This window comes from Mytilus edulis, chromosome 7, assembly GCF_963676685.1.
Source record: "Mytilus edulis chromosome 7, xbMytEdul2.2, whole genome shotgun sequence".
In the NCBI taxonomy this organism is placed as follows: domain Eukaryota; kingdom Metazoa; phylum Mollusca; class Bivalvia; order Mytilida; family Mytilidae; genus Mytilus; species Mytilus edulis.
This window is the reverse complement of record NC_092350.1, coordinates 46,549,080-46,570,067: the sequence shown is the minus strand read 5'-3', so window position 1 is coordinate 46,570,067 and position 20,988 is coordinate 46,549,080. Positions and strand designations below refer to the sequence as shown.

The 20,988-nt window shown below is 32.0% G+C and overlaps 1 protein-coding gene across 1 annotated transcript; it reads left to right on the top strand.

Moving 5' to 3' along the window:
- The first annotated feature begins 13,130 nt into the window (after positions 1-13,130).
- LOC139483160 (uncharacterized) lies at positions 13,131-14,822 on the top strand. Its single transcript, XM_071267195.1, has one exon. It carries the CDS (start codon positions 13,131-13,133, stop codon positions 14,820-14,822), a length of 1,692 nt encoding a protein of 563 aa, XP_071123296.1.
- The last annotated feature ends 6,166 nt before the right edge of the window (positions 14,823-20,988 follow it).

Below are 20,988 nucleotides of genomic sequence, written 5' to 3'. Positions count from 1 at the left end.
TGACAATCGGTTGTCCTTTGTAGAGATCTGAGGATTCAACTTAATCTTATTAATCTAACAGTTTAATTCCTACATTTTTATATACTTTTAAACCACAGCCCTGGTGTAGGCTATGAATAAGCCAGTTTTACCAGAGCATTTTCCTCCGCCGATGATAATGCCTTTACAATTTTGTCAATTGTATGATTTGGTCATGTTTTATTGCCTTTTTTAATTTACCTACGAGCTCGCTATTTTTGTTATTACTTTTTCGCCTTTCATATTTCACGAAAGTTATGGTGCGTCGCAATCCTAATTTCGCTTTTACTGTCATTAAAAAGTATTGTAGCCCTATGTAATTGTTGGGGCTCTTGCAGTTTACCAAACAGCACATTTATTAATGATCAGCGAAGATCCAATGTCAGTGATATATTTTACGACGGTCTTAAACTTAACTTTAAAATATATAACATTTTCACATTTACAGAAACCCAGTCATATGTTGCTAGTATGCTCGGTTGATAGCTAGAGATCACGGGTGACCGACTTAAACCGACATAATAGGTTATCGTGGCACGAGTTGGGATACAGCTGCAAAAAAAGGGTACACATAATTCACACTTTTTTTCTAGTTGTGTATATTTGAGATAAAATATTACACCAACATCTTACAGAGTGTAATTCTGTATTTTTAAAGTTTTTGCCAAGACCTTTTTATAACACCTACCAAATAGAAAACTAATTGACTCAAAACTCACACCTAAAAGCGCGGAGTCAGTTTCATTGTGCCCCGAATTTCTTTTCCTTATCTTATCAAAAAGTTACTGTTTATGAATCTTGCAATTTTTTTTCAGTCAAATAAACTATATTTTAGACATTCACACTTTTTACAAGGACTACTACTTCCATATATGACATTTTTATATTATCCTTTAATAATTCACAGATTTACATTTAAAGGATATTCGTATTGTATTATACATTTTTTTAAATGTCCTTGCAGAATATACGATGCCAGGTATATTTAGGTATCACTATAGATGAACTAGACGTCGGAAACCAACAGACACTAAATTCAGTTTGCGCCGAGTTAAGTAGTAAAATAATAAATGTATGTACATAAATGGGATATCATGAATATAAAAAATATAAGACCTTTCAAACGTACACACAATTCATTCTTCTAAGACAAGCTAAACGGATTCAAAAATGATAGGTTTGTTAATGTCACCAGTGCGACAAAAACAACACAAACCTAAATAACTATGATGCATTGTCAAAATTTTCGGAAAGAAAACTTGAAAGTGATCATAGTACATATCAAACAAAGATAACTTAAAATATATACAGTTAAAAGCAAATTTTGTGAACACAGTTGTTTTTAACATGTTTTATCGATTAAAGCAAACACTTGTTGAATCTTCTTTAGTTCTTCTAACCATAATGAATTGGAAAATGTATTTAAACATTCAGTGTAATATACGGTCATTATTAGATAGTCAAATTACCAATTTGCAAAGTCTTGTTCAAATTTGAGGTCCATATTTGACATTTTTTAGGTCTTTTTTAGCAAAACAAAATAAAATTGGCAGCAAGCATTACCATAATTATTAAAACAGTCTGTCTGTCATATGCATGTGCTGATAAGAGCAAGAACGATCATATTGATTGACCATATAACTTTAGCTTTGTGTATCATTCATTTCCGTTGCTGTTCTCTTTTAAAGGGTATAGACAGAAATGGTTCGCCGTTATTTTTGCTTATAGATTTTGACGCGAAATCAATTTTGAAATGCACCTTTTTTTCAGATATCATTGTTTGTTATTTCATGTAAAACTACAAATTGTCTATCTTCAAAACTGTTCTCAAAAGTAACTACTTTCAAACAGAAACGGATAGTTTACCCATTTCTGTTTCTTCAAAGTTGTCCTTTATCTATTGCTTTTAAAAGCAGCCCCAAACATGAAGGTTTAAGGCTTTTAAATATTTGTGAAATCATTAAATAATCTATAAATTAAGATGTAGACAATTTTATTGCTGATACAAATGCATATAACAAAAACTGATGGTTCGTTTTTCCTTGCATTTTAAATCATAAGTAGTAAGTATTCGTTTTAATAAATGGGGTACGTGTGCTAGTCTATATAGTTATAAATACAAACCATAGGTTTTTGAATGAAAGAGAGTTCATTTTCGTTTTGTAAGCCGATTAAATTTGTTCTAATTCAACGACATCGTTTGTTTTTTTTCCTTTTGTACACGAACACGCATTCTACGAGCTATATTGTTATACACGATCTTATTGATAATAGAAAAGTATTTTTTTTCCGAATTTAACGTCCCTGAAATAAATGTCGGGTACCTATATACTGTATGTTTGTTTTTCATTAGACATCTTTTAACATTTACGTTACCGAACAGATGACGTTAATGATTTTATATCGAGATATGTATGATTATCATTACTTACATGTACGTTACGAAATCAACGCAGTAAAAGTTTAGTCATTTGTGTCTGCTCTTATTACAGTTCTGTGTGTCCTTCTGGTCAGAGTTCAGGTTGTTTCCACAAAAACACTCGTGAGCATACTGTAATAGAAATTTGAAGTCGCAAATGTTAAATCTTAAATTTAAAGTTTGTTAATTTTTACCTGCCCCAATATCAAACATATAAATACGACATTATCGTTTCATGGTGCAATCTGTATATTGTGTTTATTTCAAGTATTTCAACGAATTCTGAAACAAAACAATTGATATGTTTACTTATCGTTTTGTATTTTAATTTTGCCATGTCATTATGGACTTTCCGAGTTGATTTTCCACTAAGTTCAGTATTTTTGTGATTTTACTTTTTATCTTGGTCGCGTTTTCTTCGCTTCGAAACCTGTGTAAAAGTAGATAACACCCCGCGTGTTGTGTTCTTAATTGTGTTAATTAAAACACAGTTAACTGTATGACTGATTATCGATCAAGAAACAAGATTAAAACATGCGTAGAAATGGGCGTTGCGTTTTCAAATGAATTCCTTCATTCTTGGTTGATTTAGTTCTCAGTTATTCAAAAATATGAAAAAAACAATCAACTTGACTTTGTAAACTTAACACCTCCAGTACCAATATATATATATGCAAAAGCCTTACACAAATATATTTACACTGGTTAACATCCATATGTACAATACAGCAACATATCTGGTTAATGTAATTAACAAAGAGACTATTTTGATATTTGTATCTGTCGTGTTCTCAATTCGGAAGAATGAAGCCGAAATGCCGATATGTTTTGATAAAATTCCTTCTTTCATATAAAAGAGGGACGAAAGATACCAAAGGGACAGTCAAACTCATAAATCGAAAATAAACTGACAAAGCCCTGGCTAAAAATGAAAAAGACAAACAGACAAACAATAGTACACATTATAACACAACATAGAAAACTAAAGAATAAACAACACGTACCCCACCAAAAACTAGGGGTGATCTCAGGTGCTCCAGAAGGGTGAGCAGATCCTGCCCCACAGGTGGCACCCGTCGAGTGGCTTATATGATAATAAACCCGGTAAATAGTCTAATTCGGTATGTCACATTCATGAAAGGGAAGGGGATTGTAGTTACGACGTAAGGAACATATCCGATATCATTTCTGAAACGGTTATTCCATAACGGTCAACCAACTCGTGATGGCGTCCATAAAATTTACGAAGGGATGATTTCAGCTTCACCATTTGGAACTCTTGGTTTAATAGCTTCCTTGTGATCAGCTACCCTCTATCAAGAAAATAATGATAAGAAATGCAAGCACGGGAATGTCGTATCAATTGGGAGATATATACCCCGTATGCAGGTCCTGCTGGAACGTTGCTACTGAGAAATAGTAAGTTCATAATTGGAAAGCTGAAATCATCTCTTTTGTCGTAAAGTTTTGTTTTCAACCGACCATCATTGTCAATTTCTAGATGTGGGTCAAGATATGAGGCCGACTTCACTGTATCTGTAGTATCCTTTATCTATAGTTTGATGGGATAAATGCGTTCAACATATTCACCAAATTTTGAATTATTTAGTGAAAGATCATATATACATTTTTATACCAATGTCAAACCTGATACTGGCTTTTAAACGTATGAAGGGTGTTGTGACTTTATAGATATGTTAAATATGTTGAAACCTATAATTATACACAAACCATAACTGTATGTTCATGTAAACCAGAAGTAGCTTCGTTTCAAACATTTAGACAATTAAAGTGGAAAGACCCTTCAATAGTTATCATCTGAACAATTGGATTTTACTTATGGCAATTTAACATATTAATTAAAATTAAAGAATGAGTCCTGTTAAGATCACTAGTTTTTCATGGAATTAAGGTAAACAATTAATTAAACATAAGTGTGCATCAGTTCATGTACAAATTGGCAGTGTCAATCTTCAAATAGTAAGGAGCTCAACGTTGATTTTGTCTAATGTCTATACATATTTGACACAAACAAATATAGTTTATATATACCAGCGGAACAATGTATGAAAGGGGTATTTTACATTGAACAGAATATCTGTAGGATTAAGATAATTTAGTTGAAAGTTCATATCTTCCCAAATCGTAGTTTTTGTTCTAGATGTAAATCCTAAAAAAACATAAATAGAAAGTGTTGTGTTTACCAATCATTTAAGTCTGAACAAAGCATTCTAAATTAAAGGAACATGCAACTGTTTACCACTGAAGATGAAAACAAAACTAGTACTCTGAATAAAAAGCCTGTGTCGCTCACCTGTATCTACTGTTGATTCTGAAATCATTTAAAATAAAGTTAACAAGATATTAAATGGTATTATAGTCCATAACAATGATTGCGACTAAGTTTGGTTTAATTTGGCCAAATAGTTAAATCAAAAACAGGTCATCCCCTTGTTGTCTTAAAATAGTTACTGAAGACTTCTAATTATTTATCATTATTAGAATAAGTTTTCAAGTTGTGAATATTGGAAAACTTGTTTTTACAATTTCCCCCTTGACTCCATTAGTATACCCCGATGTTCTATGTTTTGACAGGGCGGCTATTTTGGTAATCGAATACATTTTTCAATCAATATACACTTTTGAGAAAATATGGCTAAGTTTGATGCTATTTGGCCCAGTAAAGTTAAGATAAGATAACAAAACATAAAAAAAGAAATACTATAACAAACAATAAATCCTTAATGGGCAATTGTCGATATTGGTAATATTGATTCTTTTTAATATTTTCTTTGCTGACCATGTTGGTTGTTTACAGTTATTTGTATCTGTTATAATATTTATACTGAGAAATGTCTTTAAACTTTCCAATTTAGAGGCAGTTATCCAAAAACGGGTTGCCTGATTTTCTGAAAATTTCAGGGCAGAGATAGATCTAGACCTGACATTTATTAAAACTTAAAATTGTTATAATTAATGAAGAGTCAGGTATGAACACATCCAATAAATCATGCTTTTGATCAATTTTCAACCAGTCGGCTCCTGCATGTGCTGTGTTTTTATTTTTCTGCAACACTCCCCCTCCAATAATGGTATTGCTCTTGATAGCATGGTATTTGCAGTTTAGTAATAATCAGGTCTTTATTAAGTGACATAATTCAATCTACAATAATATATATGAACGTCACTAGATCATGAAATGTAAATCAAGTTTCTTCGAAAGAATCACTACGCATTTATATGAAATACAAGAACGAAAAAGAGTATATATCGTTATATCGTTATAACTGTTTGTAATGATCTTCAACTTTATAGTGAAGCGACGAATGTTGAAAAAAATCGTTTTGCTAACAAGTTAAAATTACCTGAATAATTCCTGTAATTTGAATGTCTTAAATAGTCTATCCATTATTCAACTTTAGAAAAAGTGTTGTCGTAAATATCAAATATGGTGCAAATGACGTTAAGACAGCCGTAACTGACAATACATAACTTGCAAAGAATACCCCACTGCTAATGCGGTAAACATATCTCATAACTGAACTAGCATTATTTGCATTTGAAGTATAGTTGTGTTTCGTAAGAAGATAAATATTTGGCTGCATATCTGCTTTTTATTACGGTTTAAGGTCCGGATATTTGTCACACGTAAACCGATATTGTTGTGGTTTCTAGTTATGCGCGAATAAAAGAAAGTCATTTGTAGTATTTGTCATACTGATTTCTTGTTCATTTTAGAATTTCCGAAGGCTTGTCATTTGTTTAATACATGTTATGTTGAGTATTGCTAATTATTCGTTGATGATGAAATTAACCGTTAAAGTGACTATCATTGCAAATTTCGCTTGATTTTCAGGTGTGTTTCATTTGTGTTGTATTCAAGTAAATAGGCAATTTCACTATCTCGTAAAAACTGACTCCGTAAGATGCCAGTTTACGCCATTATTTTGTCTCTAGATCCAGTTTTCACCGGTATTCTGCCGTTCGTTTATGCCTTAACTGAGCATGATTCCACCTCAAGTCTTGTTTACATTGGTAAAATGTCAACATTCAACATCCTTAGTACATGTAGTACGAAACCCAGCCGCTTCATTTATCTGTAGCCTTAAAACAGGATGATATTGACAGTTGCTGTTATGTTTTTTAATTTTTATCTATACAATTTATACAATTCGAAATATAAATTTAAGAAATCGCTCTATTTGAATTTGCTGAGACATAAGTTTACTATAAATATAAGTCTTATAAAGCTTCCCCCATGTGAATCAGTATTTTAACAACATACTATGAGCTTTGTGACAAAGCAGAGTTTTGGTGTCTCCAAATTTGGCTAACAAAATTAATAGCTCACAGTGTGCCTTTGATTGGAAAACTTTGCAAAATGACAAGCTGGAGCCAGTTGTCTTGAAGGAACACATAGCATCAGATATCCTTCACTATCTTAATTGTTCGTTTAAAGAGAATACGCATCCCAGGAGCATGTGTTTGCTAGCAGAAGGGACTCTTTTGCACTGACTCAGATGATTTATCAGATTGACATATTAAGAGTGCATTTCATTCTTACCACAAAAAATGTTGTGTGTCATTTGTTATAAGTTGTTAAACGTTACAAAAGTAGAATCAAATGCATCGTATGATCAGTGTTAACTGACCATGTCTGAATTTTTGAAAACTTCATGCATATGTTGTTTGTAAACAAACTGATAATTCCAGAAAATACCTTCTGTAGAAGATGCACATCGCTCATCTATCAATATATAATGTTATTGTCAGTTTATGGTCTACATTTGATGCATGTATGAATAGTGATGATAAACCCTTTTTAATGAAAATAGCAGCAATGTAAGAGTGCAATTTTTAGATTTGAGTAATATGTGACATTGTTTTGAGATCTGACAATCAAGACTATACCTCCTTTTCGTTCGTCGGAACCAATCTTCTTTGTGGAAAAAATATTTTTAGATGATTGATTCATTGTTAAATTTAGAAAGAAATGCTGCGTTGCGACAAACATTTTCAGAAAGTACACGATTTCATCGTTCCAACGTGGTATTAAATTCCCATGAAGTATCTAAGGAATTCAAACTTCTAAAAGTGTCCCCTATGCCGCTCCGCTATTATACTTGCTTGACTTTCTAACCTTTTTCATCCGAGCGTCACTTAGGATCGAGTCTAAGGTAAACGAAACGTGCATCTGGCGTATCAAATAATACCCTGGTTACTGTTAGAGGTTGGTCATTTACAAACGTATCAACCATATCGTACGCGTATATGTTGACGTATCCGCATCTGCAGATATATAAAAAATAATATGTGATCCCGAGCTTATAAATAAGACTATTCTTCATTTAAATAAAAAAACTAATTGGAATCTCTTCGAAGCAATCAAACATACACTTTGGTAGTGGTGTATGGTAACAATAAAGGGTTCTATCAACTACTTTTACATTCCCTTAAAAAGGAGCCAATGTAGTGCAGGTGCACGAGTATCGTACACAATCCTTTAATAATCTAGTTCGGTGTGAGCCAAGGCTCCGTGTTGAAGGCCGTACATTGACCTATAATGGTTTCCTTTTTTAAATTGTTTTTTTGATGGAGAGTTGTCTCATTGGCACTCACACCACATGTCCTATATCTAGTTAAAAAGATATTTCAAGATCTTACATGAATAAACATCCAAAAAAATTGAAATCAATTTACTACTTATATACATGTAACGAACTTTGAATATTGTTCATTTGCGATTTTATCAAGAAAGGTAATAGAAAAGTACTGAGTATCACTCTATTTGTCAAATAACAATTTGGTTCTACGTGAGCACAAGTTCATACACAAACAAATGGTTTTACCGTATCATTCACTCCTATCATGCCTGTAAACTGTTCCAACTATCCGGAACATCTTTAAAAGTCAGGTTACATTTTCCACAAAAACTCGATATTTCCTAATTGTTTTGTAAATTTCTGTATTAGAAATTATTCAGTTGCCCATTCGCATGATTTCAAGTACATACAATTAAAGCTCGGGATCACATACTGATTTTTGGTATATTTACAGATGCGGATACGTCAACGTATATGATATGGTTGATACGTCTTTAAATGACCGACCTCTGTTGCTAACTATTCGAGTCAGTGAGATGCAAGATAATTAATACGAAGACCTGTTGGATACATTAACCAAACAAAACAAATTACAAAAAAGCTAACAGATATGTGTCTTTGTATACCAAATTCAAACACATAACGATTAAGTAAGTATAAATAATAAATTAAACACATGAACGCATTACTGTTTGTACTTGCACATTCCACATCTCGTTGCCTGTTTTGTCAGGCTTTGTGGAAATTTCCCCATTCTTCTTTCAATGTCGTACACGTATGCCGCAACCAGTGCTACAACGATACCATTTATGAATGCAATAAATACGTAGCTCATATCTTCCTTTTTCATTGACTCCCAATTTGAATATAAAATATAAACACTCACTCATCTTCTTTTGCTGTTGTCACCGGATAGTCACAATTTAGTACAAAGGAAGATAATTCATAAAGAATCAATGAGCAGTCAGGTAAAACGGTGAACATTCATTCTGAATTTTAACCTACCGTGTATCGATACAAGCTTGAAGATTTTGACAACAACAATGATTTATATACAAATGTGTCGATTCATGTACAATTTTAAATAAGCGTGCTATGGTATTTTAAGGTTTATGTCTGACGCAAAAAGGCTATGAAATGGAGGTTGTGGGCATTTTATTGTATGAAAAGACCGTCTATCAAGAAAATGTTTGATAACATACCGTATTTTCTGTGCATCTATTCACATACAATGAACAATGTACATGTAAGAACCAGCGATAGCTTGTATGAAATAGCTTTACACTCTATTTTATTTGTAAATGAGTAATGGAAAGCTTTCTCTTAATTACGGTTTTGATTTTTCGGGCTACAACACATAAGATACTAGGAAATCATTCACATATCGGGTAATAATTCCAGTTTGTTTAGACTGATCTTTTGAAGCATTCGCATCATTGTTTTGACAACTATTAATCTGATTTGGACATTAAACTGCCGTTCATGTAAGCAGTATAAGATAGCTCTGTAACCATCTATCTTTGGAGTGAAGACGAGACAGTGTCATATTCTAATGATAACATTCTAGATACGATTTCTTCTAAATACACGATGTATTTGATCTTGTATTTATTTTGATGCACATGGCGTTATGAGCGTCCTTAATGGTGATGTTTATATAGATTCTACCACTGCATCAAGTGTAATACGATATTTATCCACTCGAGACAGTTAAATTTTCAAATTTAAAAAGCGAGGCTTGCCTGAGCTTTTTAAATACTTAAAATTTAACTGTCGAGAGTGGATTAATATCGTATTATACGATATTTGGTGGTGGAATTTTTTTTCTCTTATGATTTTCTAACATTACGCAGGCAAACTTATTCCTTCTTTTCGAATGATCCGCAATAAGATGTGTTCTTTCTATGTAACGTCATCAGGCATGGTCGCCTTTATTCATGCCGTCACAATAGGGAATTCAGAGGAAAGCAAAAAAATTCGACGTCATAATCGGATTTTAACCAATGAAGTACTGAGATCAAACGAACCACACGTTGATTAAATTTTTTATACAATGGGTGCAGAAAGGGATAAATTGACGAAGAATTAGAGAAATATTATTACAGGTTTGATTCTATTGCATACATGTACTTCTATAGACTCAGGCATATCAATATATCGTTGTAAATTTAATCGAAATTTATGTTACTTCATTCAAGTGAGAGGTGTTTCCCAAATCTTATGAAATGATTGTTTTTAAAAAGGACTTAAGCTTAATACTTAAGTCTCGAAACAGGCGGCTTTTTTCACCAGTTCAGTATCTCGGATTTAAAGAAAAACAAAGAAAACATTAAATGTGTTTGTTTATTCATGGCTAAATGTATAGGGTAGTGTTGAGAACTCACAAAACATGATTGACCCCGCCGCATTTTTTGCGTTTACTAAAATAAGGAGCCTCTGGCCTTGGTCGGCAGACAAATCGAAAATCCCGAAATATTGCTATCAGAAATAACGGATTGGAACACAAAGACCGCCGAATAGAAATTAGATGTAAAGATTTGGAGAAAACCTTGATAACGGATAAGTAATTTGAGATATCAGATACAAAATATGAGATCACGAATTAAATACATTTGTGTAACTTTCCTTCAAGCCTTCTGCATGTTCAGTCGATAACCGTACTGGAATAGTGTAGGGAAACTCCTATACGTTTTGGATTTAAAGATGCTAATCCTGATACCATTTTACATGACACATTGTGCTAAAATATCTTAATAAGTATTTAAATTCTTATAACTTTGTTATAACTGTGTATAGTAAGGGTACTAGTTTGACTGTTTAGATTGACAAATTGGTTAGTTGTTAATTTAAAGTACCGAATATGATCTTAATTATTTATTTGTTAAATGCCACGATACGGGCACATGGGTCTCATTATCAATTCAAATGAATACCTCGTATTTAAACTGCTACAGTGTTTTAAATAGCCGAAGAGATTCATACCGATTATCATTATATTTAAATGTATTTATATTGACAATATCTCCATGACAGCAACTTCTCATTGTGTATTCATTCTGGAAGGAGATATACATACAGAATTAGAGAAATTATACAGTAAATATACTTATTGTGTACATAGAGTAATATATTTCATTTCGTTTGAAATTGGGGTTTTCCCTTTAGGTATTTGTAGTTATTATATATAGATGGGAATTAGTGTAACTAGTTTTAGAACTAGTTCTGCAGGAGTATGTACTATTTATAAAGTCTGATGTTACGTGTACAAAGCACGAGAAAAGTTTTGGCGGTTTCTACGGGTGGGGTACTATATAAAGTTTGGCATTTAAATGTATTAGTATCGAAGGTGCTCGCAGTTAGGTCGTATAGTACGAAGTTAGTCACATTAATGGCTGCTATGTTTATTACATGTATTTATATTATGTTGTTTGTATCGAAGAAACTTGTATTATAGAGTGAAATAAAATTTGTATCGCAAGAGAAGATAATAATGTTACTGCGAGCAACTAACTCTATTTATGTGTTTGTTTTGTTTAAAGCCTAATTGAATTTAGAGTAGAAATACTTTAAATTCGGACGAGCAGGGCGAGGGAGAATTTAACTAGCTTTTTCGTTCATTTTTCTCTCTCATAAAATAGGTCGTTAGCTGTCTCGTTTTTATAGTTACATATTTGTCATTTCGGGGCCGTTTATAGCTAAAAATGCGGTGTGAACTTTGTTCATTGTTGAAAGCCTAACTGTGACCTTTTTTTTTAAATATAGTTGTCATTTTGTTGTATCATTGAAAATCATACCACATCTTCTGTTTATAAATAAATATAAATACATGGTCCTAAAATAATTTATGCAAAATAAAGTACGAAACATTTTTAGTTTGTTTACCGTTAGAAATACACTTTATTTTTCTTTTGAACTCGAGTTATGTGTTATACATATGTGTAATTTCTTTACCAGTGTTTCAAATTTAAGTTCATAGTAATTATATGTATCACACCTAAGTTTCAAAATACCATAAAGCTATTCAAATAAGTTCAAATAATATATTCAAATGATTTTTTTTCTTTAGCTAGAATCAAACATGTATCTAGATTTTCGTTTTCCTTCTTCATGTTTTTAAACATCAATAATCTAACACTCATATTCATGACAGGGTTTTACTGCCTGTTTAACTAAACAGTTCAGAGTCCAGCACAAGATATGACTGATGATCGTGAAATCTAAAACAAAAATAAATAGAATGCAACCATGATTTGAATATACTTATTCAAACAGACCAATACTATTCCCTTGGTTGAACGATGATTAACTTATATATTAGCCCTGTAAATGATTAATACTCATAGAGGTTTGTCTTAAAATTTCATTATGAAAATTCTGGATAAATACATCATGTTAAAATGGTAACCTTTAAGAATAGGTTTATTCAAATGATCGTTCATTTTACTCGCATTGTATATTGTACGAGGTCGTTAAATTAACTCATCACAGATACCAGGATAACAAACATCCTTAAAATGTTCATGTTTATATAAACAAAATCCTGTTCGAGTGCGTTCCATGCTCCAAAATTCTACGTCTTACAATTTTGATTTGATGCGTAAAACTTGGATCAATACGTTTGTATATCAAGTGGTAACACATAGTAATAACAGACAAACTTGACAATAAAATGATATGAATTAAAGTAATTTATTAAAAATTGTTATCATATTGAACATTAATTTATGAAGGTCAAAAATTAACGTGTAGAAAAAAATGTTTATAACGTTTTCAATTTCTCTCACAACAGTTAACACATTTCAGTTTAGCCTGAGTGTTGATATAGGTTATGTACTATTCACTTGGCCAATCGTCTACTGACATCATGAGCAACCACATGTGGATTAGTTTGTTTAATGAATGATCCAAAAAGGTGTAGATCGACACGGATTATAAAAGAAATAATATTTGATTACATACGTACCACTTGACTTTATATCATCAGATGAATTATCGATAATTTTGTTTGATATGAAAGGACACCGGTAAACTCTTAACCATTGATTATTTATCATATATTTATTATATTGTAGTGCGTAGTGCTGTTTAATATGGCATCATCTTCTGCATGTTGTGGTGTATGTGAACGACGAAACATCGACAAACCATTAATAGTCTGGTGTACAGAATGTGATGAAGGACTATGTGAAGAATGTCACGAACACCACCGTTTATCCAAAGGAACCAGAAACCATAAAACAATATCAGTTACTGAATACAATAACATACCTATTGAAGTACTTAGGTTCTCTCGATTTTGTAGCACACACAAAGACAAATTTATACTTTATTGCAGAAAGCATGAATGTCCCTGCTGCAGTAAATGTATAGTTGAAAACCACAGAGAATGCCATAATATCGACAATTTTGATGATGTTATTCAAAATGTCAAAACTTCTAAGGGCTACTACGAGATTGAGGAAACATTGAATGAAGTAACAAACAATTTACAGAAAATCCGTCAACAACAAGAAGACAATCTGTTGAATTTGAACGAAAAAAGAAAGAAATTTAAAAAAGAAATTAAAGAGACACGAACAATGATTATAAAACATCTAGACAAGCTACAAGACGATTTTATAAAAAACTATGACGCTTTTGAAAAAAAAGAAAACATGAAAATTCGTCAGTTTTTGTCATCATTGGAACTGCAAGAAAACGAAATAGTCAAATACCAGAAAAGCATTGCAAACATCAAACGATATGCAACTGACTTTCAGCTTTTTCTTTCAATCAAGCAAATAGAAAAAGACGTAATGAACAAAGACAATAGTCTACATTCACTAATTCAAGGCGAGACTTTAAATTATCGTGCTTTAAACTATAAAATCAACACTGCTATTCAGAATATCACTTTCGATATCAAAAGCTTTGGGGAAATATATTATGAAACTGAACCATGCGATATTGTGCTTAGTAGAAATGAGACAAAACAAGCTCAGATACTGGTTCCAGACGTAACAACAAGCTCCCTTGATAACATAAAGCTGCAGAAAAGAAGACAGATAGATATGCAAGGAACAAATATCTGTGGGTGTTGCATACTACCGAATGGTAAATTGGCGTTTACTTACTTTTGTGACACGACGGTTAAAGTGTTCAATATCGACGGATCAAAAGTAAATGAGATAAAAATGCCGTCTAACGTTTACGATATAGTCTATATAAGGGCAGACAACACATTAGCTGTTTCATCTGGTACATCAAGAAAAAAGTGCGTTACTATTCTAGATTTCGAGAAGGAACAAATAAGGAAAACAATTTTACTAGAATCGTCTAATTTTGGCATATCACTTAAAAAAAATAAATTAGTCTGTTCCAGTAAGAACAAAGGCATACTAATGATAGATCCAACAGATAGCACTACAACTACCATAGTCCGAGCTGAAATGCAGAACGACTGTTACACGGCGACATTTGATGACAAAATATTTCACTCAAATCCGACAACCAATGCCGTTGAATGTTTTAGCCTCCGAGGAAAACTTAAATGGACATTCACAAATAGAGACGTTCTCAAAAATCCCCGTGGTATTGCTGTCGATAAAGATGGTAATGTGTACGTGGCGGGGATGAACTCTCAGAACGTTCTTAGTATCTCTCCTGACGGAAAACAACATAAGATAGTATTAGGGGCGAGCGATGGTCTTGACAATCCAACTTCATTGTGTTATAGTAAATCAAAAAAACAGTTGTTAGTTGCGAATTGTGATTACGATGCTCATCTGTTTGATTTTATTTGATACATAAGCATCAAGATTAAAGTTTGTCTCCATGAAGTTATGTTACCAACTTCGAATAACAATTCAAGTTATACCACTTACAAAATAAGTAAATTGGAAATAATTTTGTATTCGAAATTAGAATCATTTGTTTTTTTTTTTAATTTGCTAATAAATTACACCATGTTCAGAGATTGGATTTGATAAATTTGGCTTACACTTTTTCAATTTATAGTTTACTCTATTTGATATGAAAAAACGTCCATAAAGTCTAATTAAACTAATTGAACAGATTTCTGTGAAACATACTTTCGATTGAACAAATGCCATACAAATGCAATAGGTCATGTGTGTTTAAGTAATACACAGTATACATGTTTCTGTTTCTCCTGAGTAGCAAATGACTTACATTTTAAAGGCATGTGAATTTTAAAGATTTGAGCAACTAAAGGTCATTCCATCAACTTAAGAATTCGCAAAATTCATAACAGAAAAGGTCTGCTAAATATAAACAACCGTACGAGATGCCTTAAGCTAGCCATACGTAAGGATTTAGCTGGCCATACGTTAAGGTTTAATCCACCATCTTCTACACAAGAAAATGCCTTTATACTGCAATCAGCTATTTTACTATACAGATAAAGCTATACGTATAAACGTTCGCTTTATACGTCAATGACCTCAACTACTCTATTAGTCCCTTCTTCTTACCGGAACTACTGTATTTCACCAACAACGTCACGTCACAACCATGATAGTGTGTAGTAACAATAGTCATTTTTTATAGATTTAAAGTAGGTATGTTTTCAAATTGGTAAGTTATATACCATGTTTATTAAATTGTATTTTCCCCTTTCTAATACCTTAAAATGTGAACGTTTTACCGCCTGGACTACGCTAATAAAGAAATACCCCAAAATGGTACCCCAAGAGGGAAATTCAAAATGCTTTATTTTTTAAACAATACTTGTTTCATATTTTTTTTCATTTTAATTTTTTCTATTGATTTCTGTAGAAAGATTATATACGTTTAGTGTCTATAAATATCAAATTTATTTGTATTCGGCACAAAACAGGCGGAATTGCTCGGTAAAACCGCGCGTCTGGCGTACTAAATTATAATCATGGTACCTTTGATAACTATATTCTCCCGTTTCTTTCTAAGGCTTATACAAATACATTTCATATTTCAAGACACTATACGTATATTGTCTAAGTACTGAGAAAGGAATATGACAGTTAACCATTCGGTCCATGTGTTTGAGCTTTTGATTCTGATATTTAATTATTTACTGTCCGATTTGAATTTTCTTGGAAGTTTTGTAGTTTTGTGGTTTTACTTTCTGATAAAGGACACAGTTTGTCAAAAACGAAACCATGAAGATTTGTGTCGATGGCACTCATGCCACCATTTCTTATTTTTATGCACTATCAATATTTGTATGAATAGATTTTTTGAGAGGCAAATCAGAAATGTGGCGCAGTAACTTAATGTTGTTGAAACTCGACAAACAGTGCGTAAAAGGACGAAAGAAAAAACACAACTAAACTGATATTAGCAATACGATATTAATGATTTGCTATACCCCATTGTCCTCCAGTATCCACATCCACAACAAGACGCCTCATTGAGAATAGTAACCAGCATAATTATAGCCATCACTATGTAATCGTTTCCAAATATTATATATAGTATATAGGTATATTTGCATTTATAAGGAACTAAGTTACTGTATGTCATACGGTTGCACTGATGACTTGAACAGTGGCAGAAATCTTGCAGTGATGCTATTATGTTAAAAAAAAATCTTTTTAGAGATAAAAAGCTGTAATGTCACTTTTATATCATTTTACTATTATCATGGTATATATTATAGAAATAGAAAAATAACAAACGCCAAGATAAATTTAAATCGGGAAGTCAAATTTAATAATTTAAAGCTCAAACTCATCACAAGAATGGCAACATCGTCATATTTCTGACTTTGGAAAGTAATATTCTTATGTTGAAAGTTATGGAATGCACCTGATTGTGTAACTAGAAAACCCATGTATTTGCACATAAGCACAAATAAAAAAAGTGCCACAGAATAACAACTGATTTGGTGGATGCTTAGATACCGATCCACGCCAAAAGGACTTTATCAATTACATCCGCCAAACAGAAAATAATCACTTATATAGCTAAAAAAGACGAATTCCTTGGACATTTAATATCGGGAGGTCCATCTTCCAATCGCAAAATTAAAAGTTTAAACCCATAAATGGGAGACAACTGTAAAATTCCGGACTTGGTACAGGCACTTTCTAATAGTGGAAATATTGGATTAAACCACATTGTGACCATGTTCTGTTAAGATTGTATGTGAATGTGTCTATGATAAAAAAAAAAAAAGTATCAACTTCTACTTTTGTTAACTATAAATAAAGGCAACAGTAGTATACCGCTGTTCAAACTCATAAATCCATGGACAAAAAACTAAATCGGGGTAACAAACTAAAACTGAGGGAAACACATTAAATATCAGAGGAGAACAACGACACAACACTACAATGTAACGCATACAGAAACGGACCAAGCATCAGACAAAATCCCACGAGAATAACAAATATAACACCAAAACCAAATACATGAATTTGGGATAGACAAGTACCGTGACACGTCTTATCGCAATGTGAATTTACACTAAAAAATAAGAGAAAACAAACGACGCAACGTTAAAATGTAACACACACCGAAACGAACTATAATATAACAATGGCCATATTTCTGACTTGGTACAGGACATTTTTTAAGGAAAAAATGGCGGGTTGGACCTGGTTTTGTGGCATGCCAAACCTCCCCTTTAATAGCCATGTGAAACATAACATTAAAATGACAACGCAACACCACAGGACTACAATATAAATAAATTGGAGAATACAATTGACAAGGAAACACACGAACAACAGCCAACAAAAGGCAACAAGTTGAAAATTTTAATACGCCAGAAGTGCATTTTATCCACACAAGATCTACTAGTGATGCCAAGATACAAAAGTTTGAAAGCCGAAACAAGCACAAAGTCGAACAGCATCGAGGACCTAAAGATAAAAAAAAGTTGTGCCAAAAACGGCCAGGGTTTTCTGTAAGTTACCAGAACATCCTTATTATTTAGAATAATTTATACTTTTGCAAACAGTAAATTTATAAAATTACTAAACAAAAGCTGTACATGATAGAACTGAAATATTAATTACAGGAAACAACTGAAATACATTACATAACCAGACATTTGCAACACAAAATGTAGACACATCCGAATAAATACGGGAAAAAGCAAAAAATGGATTCGTTAAACAACTACACGACAATAACATGTACACGCCATATACATGATATATAAATTCTAGCCCTGTATTGTACAAAAACGACACGCTGAGCTAAATTTTAAATGTGTTACCTGACGTACGAACATATTCACACTTTCGAACGCTAAATGGATGGTTAAACAAAGGAAGGTATAAACTCTAGAGACTGTCATGATTTATATTTTATGGTTTCTATTGAATAAGACATATATTCGTATTAATTGTTTGTCTGTAAGAATCAAACGGCAGAGCATGATGCTGGGACGTTTCAATAGATTTATTTGACACTACTAAACATATCCGTTTGCTTCGGTGTATTCTGTAATTACGGTCAATGACAAGGTTTCAAAAGTTGATGTTAACCATGCATCACTATGAGATGTCAAGTTAATTAACATATGCTAAACAATTTTCAAGCATCCCACACAAAAGTTTATCGTCGGTGTTGTGGAGTTTCCCTTTAATGTAAATGTGTACCAATTAAGTCGATTTAACACGTTGCTGTAAAAATTTCCGAAATAAAGTCACTGTTATTCCAATGTAACACATATGATTTTATATCTGTATTGTGTAAAGTAAATTAAAATCCTTGTTATGTGAAAAAGTCACTGTTTGCTTTACACATTTTCTTCTGCATGGTTGATCACAAACGTTTTCGCATTCTTGGCCATTTCGTTAAATCGAGGATGTATTATAAACGAATTGCTGGAAGATGTTCATGGGCCAGAAATTATAAATCCGCTATTCAAATGTATTGTTTTAATCGTAAAATTTTCAAACAATTTGCAATAAATACATATAGTACTATAGAAAATAAGGTATTGCATTGAATAAATTAGAGATAAAAATATACGAGAAAAGATTTGAATTCGCTAACAAGATTATCACGTATCTTGCTCGTAATTATAGATCGATTATGATTGATTCAAGCATTCATTAAGTTTATGTATTATTCATTGTTCTTATGCCTGGTAACTGCAATGTAGTTTTTATTCTTTATAAGATGCAGCATCCGTAGTTCCTAAAATCATTAATGCAATAGATGACTAAAACTATAGTTCTATTGCATAAAGACATTTATCAGTTTTTATTTTCTAAAAACAGAAGCACTACGCGAATTCCATCGAACAAGTATTTATTTGTTTTTCATTTTGCAATAACAAATTAATCAATCTTTTACCTTATTCATTTACCTTATACCTTTGTAGATTGCAAATATCAATTTCTTGACATACGCTTTAGGAAACCTTTTCGATTATTTAAAGGTCTTTGTTGCAATGTCTTTATGCAAATTTTATTTCACTGTAAACCTACAAACCTCATTGAATAGTGTGTATAATCAAATTGTAAAACAATATAATTTATCATCAAAAGACATATTTACGCTTATGGAAATACTGTTAATACACGTTATATCATTATCTTAAATTAATCTGTTCAAATTAATGTTAATCATTACGGTTCTCATATAATAGACGTTGTATAATTTTATAATACCAATCCGATATTAACCGTGGCATTTTGATGGATTATTAGTAAAAGCTGTTAGAACATTCATAGAAATACCTTGCTTTTGTTTAAAACATAATATCTGCTAATTCATAAATATATACATAAGGTATATTAGTCAATTAGAAGAGCAATATTTTGTCAACACAATATCAAAATTAAAGCACTGACAGAAAAAAGGAATGGAAAATACTCGGAATAAACTGCACACTTGGACGCCCATTATATTTTTAATTCCTTAGAAAAAATTTTGAACTCATGAACTAATATGAGATGTCAAGCATATACTTGACAATTTTGCGGTATTGCTCTATTTACGATTTAAATTAGGTCTTTAAGAACTTGTCAAAGTAGTATTTGTTTTGTTTGACAAAGTGACCAATGGAACAACTGAAAACAAAGTCATATTTTAATTTTTATTAATTCAAATCAGATATATGTGACAATGTGAAATTGTCGAAACTGCTCTTGCGAAAAATACATTTGGTTCTTTTTCTGCAGCAACCTTTTTAAAAATATCATATTTGGTTAGTTTTTGTATCGCAGATTGTTATATATTTTTGTTTATTTTGTTTGTAATTGTGTTATATACGGTACTGCCTTCTAAACATAAGCAACACGACGGGTGCGCTTTATGGAGCATGATCTACTTAGCCGTCTGAAGAAACAGTTACACATTACTACCAAACTATCAAACGAATGAAATGGTGTATCAGAAGATAATCCATTTAAAAATAGAGAGGTATGCGTACGTTTACTTGTATATTGAAAATATTTAGCGTCTCTCCTGGCCACAAACAAAGTGATTTTATTTATAAACTTTATAAACGCACACCTTACTTTAAGAAATGTAAATTTTATGTTATAAGCATTCTTGTTAACACTTCATATTTAACCCCCTCCTGTCCCGTAAAAAAGCATGAAGTGACATTTTCTATAATAAGTACTAAAAAACGTCCCCTTTTAAAGAAAAAAAACAACCTTTTAATAATAAAACGTTTTCATTAACTATGAAAATCATTTAAGTTTGAATTATTTACAAAATAACATATCCTTAATGATAACGTGAGTTAACGTGTACTATTAAAATGTCCTGCTTCAATGGTTTGAATTGATAATAGTCTCATTAGTTTTGTTTAATCAAAGTCGTTGTGTCATAAAGACAGTCAAGAAATGTTAGAATGCTTTGTCTTAATTGATGATCCATTGAATTCATCAAATAGATAAAAAGATAATACTTAGGCTAAAATTATGGGTTGGTTTCTTTTAATGAAATGAAGAGGACAGCACGCATGTGAACGACTACGACATCTTCAAAGCACACTAC